Source organism: Falco cherrug, chromosome 11, assembly GCF_023634085.1.
Source record: "Falco cherrug isolate bFalChe1 chromosome 11, bFalChe1.pri, whole genome shotgun sequence".
Taxonomy (NCBI): Eukaryota; Metazoa; Chordata; class Aves; order Falconiformes; family Falconidae; genus Falco; species Falco cherrug.
Genome location: NC_073707.1, coordinates 22,028,397 through 22,035,363, shown reverse-complemented (window position 1 = coordinate 22,035,363; position 6,967 = coordinate 22,028,397). Strand labels below are relative to the sequence as shown.

Here is a 6,967-nt window from a genome sequence, read left to right as displayed (position 1 = left end):
CGGAGCTGAGCAGCCACGGCCTCACACCTGCTTTGTACAACACCTTTGCGAAGCAGCTGTTAAAACTCTCCAATGTGGAGCAAGTGCAAGGTGAAACAAATCGTTATTTAATCACCACAGCTTCATAAAAGCATCAAAACACGTCTGAGGGCATATACTTTCTCCTGGCAAATGTATTTGTGTGTGGGGTTTCACTGTTCCCCACAACTTGCACTCCCAGGCTTGCGCGCCAACCTGATAGCGCCGTGACGTCTCTGCAGTTCCCTTAATGCGTGACAGCCGCAGGTAGCGGCAAAGCAGCCGGGGGAAGTCACCTTCTATTTCCCATCAGAGGAAAACGAGAGCAAGCCACTTTCAAACAAACGTAACAGAGAAACAGGAGTGGGCTGCCTCCGGTGTCGTAGCCGAAAGTGCAGTTCTAGAAGATGCATCATCATTTTTTACTCCCCCGCTTTCCAAGCAGTGCATGGGCAGATCACAGCGGTGCATTCTGCTCTAACAGTCGGTGAGGGCAGGATTCATGATTCACCTCACCCAGCCTCGGCACTCTAAAAGGCATTTGTGCCATTGAAACTGTCCAGCTGTGCTTGCTCCTCGGTCAGCACAGAGGGAACATGCATCGCCACAGAGCAACTCATCCCATCTTCTGATGAGCATCTGAGACAGACCGTTGTGGCACCCACTCTCTCAGGAACCAACTTGGTCCTCTAACTTTTGGGGACATGAAAGGCTTTAGCACTCCTTTTCAGATCTACAGCAGCCTTTTTTACTGCTCCTTTCCAAGGTTGGAGCCCTAATAAATTTGGCTCCAAACATCCACAGCCTCATATCCTGAAACAAAGGCAAAGAATGAGAAAGCACTGCAGTTATTTGCTGAAGGAGGCAATGAGCATCGATCACTCAAGAGTGTCTGTGAGTGCCAAACCACGCTAAACTAATGAGGAGTTACAGCACAGAGGAGTTTTGGCAGTCATGGGGTGTGCAGGCTGCTGGCCTGACCTAATGTCCTAAATACCTTGTCTTCCTATCAATTAATACCATCTTGTGTGACACAGCTGGGATTCACAGCCCCATTGTTATGACAGTCACAGGAACAAACCTGGATAACCAGAATAAGAGGTCGGCTGTATCAGTTAATTGACAAAGGATCCTCAGACAACGCTTATCTGAGAAGCACAGACAAGCCATCCAGGCTAGTGCATCTTGGGAGAGTGGAAGAAAAGGACAAACAGTGGAAATGGCAAGGGTCAACCCACAGAAGAGGAAATATTAAATACATAGATTTATTATGTTACATTTCTTATAAATATTTAATTAATTTCAGAAAATTAACAAAAATAAATGCAACAGAACCCTTTCAAGATGAAAGTTGAGTTTGCCTTAGAAACAACAGCTATTGACAGTACACTTTTAGGACAAAACTAACACACTACATAAAAACAAAGGGCAATTTAAATAAAGGACATGATAATATTGTGCTTAAAGCCATATCCATACCCATATCCACAAGGAAGAAGGAATGTCATAGCATGTAGAACAGCTGTAGGACATGCTTTGTAGAGCTGTTACTTTGTTAGGTACTTAAGGAAGAACAGGATGCTTTTGTGCACTTGAACAAAGGAATACCCTAAAGCATTCTCCCCCACCTCTGTCCTTCTGGCACAGTGTTTACTATCTTCAGTAGTAGAAGCAGCCAAACGCAGCTACCACACAAAACAGGCTGTCCTGGAGAAAACAGAGAAAGGCTCCATGTTAATAAAGTCAAGCTCTTTACTGGCCTAACTGAAAAGGCTAACCTAAGGGCACATTTAGACCAGTGCGTAATCTTATATTGCAATATATTTCAATTTTCTGTCTTTCAGTTGTTTCTTATTCACCTCGCTTGTGGTGTAACCAATGTCAGCATGTCTGAATGCTACAAGTGCCTCAATTTACTCCATCCACAAACCTGCAGGTGTCTAGGTGTCAGTTTAAAATAAAATAAAAATAATAATGAAATAAAACCTTGACTTTTGCTCAGTTCTGGATTCCAGCCATACTCCATGACAGCAGTTCAGCAAAGCATGTAAGAATAGACTTTATCTCTCATGCTTCCTCTCCCCACCTGTAAAATGGTGTGACTGTAACAAGTTTTGTACTGCATGAACTACTCAGTAAATAATTTTTACTATGTCGGACATTACATCTAAATGTTTTGTGAATGAAAATGTAAATCTTATCAACAGAGTCTTGGTTCTGTCCTTCTAGTGGTTGGGGGTTTTATTCTTCCCTGCTTCATATTTAAGGTCACTCTGCCTCTCATACAAAAGCAAGTAGCTTTACACCTTCCCACAGTAAAACAGCCAAGACTTACATTCATGAACACATCATGAGCACAGCTGTCAGTGTCAGCATCCCAGAAACATCGTGCAGCCATACTAGACAAAGGAGACAGAGTGGAGCCATCACCCAGAGTTCACGTGTCAGGACCTAAGTGATCACAGATACTTTCCTTGAAAAGCAAACTGAACTTCCTTTAAAGATAAAGGAAATAGGAAGCATTCTCCCAAATCTAGATCCTAAATCTCCACTGCTGAATTCCACCACATGCTGTAACCCCCTCTGTGTGTAGATTAAGCTCCACCTTCAAACTCACTGCCACCTCCACTGTGCAGCTGGGCTTGAAATCTCTCTGCTGTGGTGTTCCATTCCAGCCTATGTGTATTGGTGGCTAGTTTAGCTTCTTGTCCTTCACCTCCTGCACCCTTGTGGTACATACTCCCAACTTATTTATAGGGAGATATCATTTTCCTTGGCAGACATCGTATTAGTAGACCATGAGCCAAACTTTCGTATCTATACTTTCTGTTCCCTGACCATCCTGCTGGCCTTTATCTACAATGTGCTTCAGTCCAAGCCTTACATTGAAGACAAGCAACTGGACCGTAACAGGATATTACAGACCAGACACTGCTGCTGCAGTGTCTAAGGTCATTGACACTCCCCTTTCTCTGCTGTGAATGCCTAACTCCCCATCTGCCCCAGTCAGTCTCAGCTGACTGATCCCTGTTTGTAGCACAGTGTGTTGCTCCTATCCCTACATACATGACTTACTGTTATAAGATTGTTGAATTTCATAAATTTTTTTTAAGTTACTTTAGCCCTCAGGGTGATTTGGCTTTTTTTTTCAGTCCAGTATTCTACTCTGCCTCTGGAATGCTCTGACTACCCAGTATTGGGCATTAAGGACGTTAGTGATCATGCTTCAGTCTTGCCTCCTGCCTATTGCAAACCAGACATTTCCCCAATTGCTCTGTCAGCCTGCCTTACTGGGCTTAGCATTTCAAATCAGACCACCTCATTGAACCATTCCCCCTGGTGCCATGCTTTTGAAGCAGTCTGCCTGCAGACATTCCGACAAAAGCCTGAGCAGCAGGTACAAATACTCTTTCCTGACCTCCAGAACACTGAGACAGCAGATCTGATTACAGCTCTGCTGCACTTACCTTCTGCTGCAGTACTGAGCACAATAATAAAGATAAGCCCAGCAGATAAAGCACATAAACCTTGTGGGCTGTTCTCTTTTGCATTCTCCCTGCTCACTAGTAATGGAAAGCTACAGCCCACTACTGCAGCCAAGAGGAATTCTTTTGTCTGGAGCTAGACTGCAAGGGCTCAGCACCCACAGCCCAGGCTCGATTCCCGTGACAGTACTGCATGGGGATTACAGAAGTTTAAGCTTCTGAAAAACGCCTACCTGGGGGGATTAAATGCACATGAAGTATTTATGGAAATCTGGCTTTAGACAGAAGTGAGTTACCATAGCTCTCGTGCTCCAGCAGGGCCTTGAGAATGGACTGGGTGCATGCTCCAGTTCATTATGAATAAAATGTAAAATGCCTTTCTGCAACACTCCTCACAAATGCTTTGTAGCATTTCAGCTTGCTAAGAACCACCATACAGCCAATTATCTCCAAGTAATTCAATCACAATCCAAGCCCTCACTTGCCACTTAAAGAGGAAAGAAAGCGCTTCACACTATCATCTGCAGAGAGATCTTTGTACCTAGGAAAGCTGGAAGCAGTTTTCAAATAATAAAACAAAAAAACCCCACTCAAACCCAACAAAAGTGATAAAAATACAATTAGAAGGTGCAAAACTTACTTCACTCCTTCTCCTCTCTGCTCTCCAATTACAACCTGCACCACCATTTTGTACCTGTCAAATCCCTCTTCTGGAGAGACAGAAAAAAAATAGTGAAAGCAACATCATGTTTAAAATATAAGTACAAAACAGGACACAGAAAGCTGAAGATTTCTGGTTACAAAGTCATGTCCTGTACAAGTCCATGCAATTTGCAAAGTAGACAGGCTGCGTGGCAGCTTCATCTTCCTAGGTACAGAGTACTGTGGTTTTATTGGAGTAAAAGGGTAAACAGGGCATTTGGTATCCATCAGAAGATGCATCTAAAGCAGAAGATACCCCTGGACAGCCATACTATGTGTCAGCATTCTACTTTGACAACTTCCAAGAACTGAACACATGGAAAGAATGTAAATAAGGCTGCTGGTAGACAAAATCCAATCTGAAAAAAACCCTGTTTTATTTTAAAACTGTTCTGATGCAAAGGTATTGTAGAGATTCTTCTGCCACCTAGGTGTTTCCCTTGCTTCTGAGCTGGGATAAAAGGCCACATAAAAGCACATGTGGGTCATGTGTCTGTGAAGATATGCAGCTGTTTTACAATAGTAAAGAAATACCTACAGGGCACAGGCCAGATCCAGTCAGCCCATAGCAATATTCCAGAAGCCAAATAAGAACAAGCATGTTTAAAATAAAACATAGATTCACAAAGCAGTGTCCTGAGAAGACTCCAGTGCATAGTTTCCACTGGAGGACTGAATGCAATGTGCTGGGTCTGGCTGTCAACCACGACAATGCTCATCAGAGATGCCACAACAGCCACACTGGGTCAATCTCACTTCAGGCTACTGTGACTGTGTTTACAGATTGCTGAAGCCAAGCCCTGTGCATATTAGCTCAGCACCAACACGTTTTGGGACTCAGCTGCTGCTGGCTTTAAAGCAGATGCAGAACTCACTCTGGGAGAAATGGAACTCCATGGTTCCTGCCAAGGGTGAATGGTATGTCTGTCCCACAGTGTCAGGCCAGCCCAGCAGATAGACCAGTGGCCTGTCCCAGGAAGGAGATAAAAAAAACCCCAAGCAACCATGCCAACATGCATCTATGTACTTGTTCCAGCACTGAACACAGGAAACACCTGCTGGAGCCTGAAGTTCAATTCCTGAACTCAAAAACACTGGAGGTCATCCTGCACAGCACCACCACAGCCTTTCTCCAGTGCTGTAAGGCTGTAGTCACACCTCTCCTTGGCTGACTGCTCCTAACTCTCTCCCTCTTCCCTGCATCCACTGAGCCTTGTTCTGATCTCCTTACTACTCCACTCTGACCCAACTCTAACATAACTCGCAGCAGAAAAAAAGCACAAATGTTTGTTTATTGAAGCAAGCTGCAAAGTAGCATCACTTCTAATGCAGCTTCTTTTCCCCTGCAGCCCCTCCCAGGGCTGACATCCCCACACCAGCCAGTCTATACGAAAACAAATCTTGTCTGCTTGAATTAGGTTTCTAGTTCTGCAGGCGAGGAACGTATCTATGTAGGACAGATTGTTTCATAACGGTAGACTGGAGTCAGTCAGCGGGGAAGGAATAGGTTTCAAGAACAAAGGAGGAGAGAGTGATTTTGTCAAAAGGGAAAGGACACAGTAAGAAAAGAAATGCCTTCCCTAGCAAACCTCCTTACCTTTCAGTCTGTCTTTTATTGTCTCTGATAGAAACTTTGTAAGCTGAGGCATTTCTTCTGGGACATACTGTACATTGGCCAGCTTCTCCTTCAGTATTGCATGGATACATTCTTTTACTGTGGACGATTTAAACCTAGCAGGGCAAAAAAACCCCAACAGAAGGCTCAAAAAGTAACGTGTAGAAACATAGATAACCCCACTTGGGAAAATTTAGTTTTTACATATTACAGAAAAAGGACAAATGAGAAACTATGGGGAAAAAGAGGCCTGCTAAGATGGGGATATTTAACCAGCCCTGCCAAAGGCCAAACACCCACAAATGCTGGTGTGAAACCAGCCCCATCGGCGCCCCCCACCTCTGCCCCCTCCTCACCCACACTCCCCTCTGTCTGGTGTCAAAGCCGGTCTGGGACCCCAGTGCCCCCCCCCAAGTCCCCAAACCCCCGGGACTCCCCCGTTCCCAACACCCCCCACTCGGCCTCACGACCAGGCACCCCCTCCTCCTCGGCAGTGCCATCGCAGCCCCGCGCCCCCGGGCCCAAAGCCCCCGGGGCACCCCCGCGCTCAGCATCCCCTTCCCGGCCCCGCTCACCGCTGCTGGAGGCCGGGCCGCAGGCTGTACGTGTTCCCGGCCCCGTCGTCCGGGCCCAGCTCGCCCATGGCCGCGGCGCCCCGCAGGCCGCCCCGGCGTTGGTTACCGCGGCAACCCGCGCCACTTCCGCCTCCGCCGCGTCACGGGGCGCCACCGTGCGTCACGGCGCCGCGCCCCGCCCCCCCGCGCGCGCCGGGGGCGGGTACGGGGGGGGCACGGCCGCACCGTGGGGCGGGGCTACGGAGCGGGGAGCGGCACGGGCGAGAGCGGGGGGCGGGCACGGGGGGCACAGGCCACGGCGGGGGCGGGGCGCGGGGGGAGCGGCCATGGGGGGAGCGGGCACCGAGTACGGGGGGCACCGGGCACGGGGGGGAGCGGGGACCAGGCACGGGGGGAACAGGGCACGGGGAGGCGGGCCCACGGAGCGGGGACCGGGCACCGCCGGCGGAGGGGGGGGCCACGGGGGGGTCAGGCTCGTGGAGCGGGGGGCGGGGGCACCGGGGGGGGGGCACGGGGGAGCGGGGGGCGGGCGCGGGTGGTGGCACAGGAGGTGTTGGGTTTTTTTACGTTTG

General features: G+C 48.2%; 1 protein-coding gene across 2 annotated transcripts; it reads right to left on the bottom strand.

Annotated features, from left to right (window-relative positions):
- Positions 1 to 1,264: 1,264 nt before the first annotated feature.
- Positions 1,265 to 6,552, bottom strand: DYNLT2B (dynein light chain Tctex-type 2B). 2 transcript variants are annotated; one of them, XM_055723735.1, is made up of 6 exons: positions 6,396 to 6,552; positions 5,803 to 5,936; positions 4,144 to 4,213; positions 2,354 to 2,417; positions 2,005 to 2,104; positions 1,265 to 1,725 (listed from the first exon to the last, which is right to left on the bottom strand). In XM_055723735.1, the coding sequence occupies exons 1-5, from the start codon at positions 6,461 to 6,463 to the stop codon at positions 2,054 to 2,056; spliced, it is 387 nt and encodes a 128-aa protein (XP_055579710.1). In that variant the 5' UTR covers positions 6,464 to 6,552; the 3' UTR covers positions 1,265 to 1,725; positions 2,005 to 2,053. The 2 variants fall into 2 exon arrangements, with proteins under 2 accessions (XP_055579710.1, XP_055579711.1); XM_055723736.1 differs by lacking the exon at positions 2,005 to 2,104.
- Between the last annotated feature and the right edge of the window lie 415 nt (positions 6,553 to 6,967).

What these genes read in the sequence shown, in the direction of transcription:
- DYNLT2B (XM_055723735.1), bottom strand. Translation starts at nt 6,463, where the DNA reads ATGGGCGAGCTGGGCCCGGACGACGGGGCCGGGAACACGTACAGCCTG. An exon ending in AATAAAAGACAGACTGAAAG is followed by an intron (nt 4,214 to 5,802) that starts GTAAGGAGGTTT and finishes CTGTCTCTCCAG; the next exon opens with AAGAGGGATTTGACAGGTAC. An exon ending in CAGAGAGGAGAAGGAGTGAA is followed by an intron (nt 2,418 to 4,143) that starts GTAAGTTTTGCA and finishes TCCTTTGTCTAG; the next exon opens with TATGGCTGCACGATGTTTCT.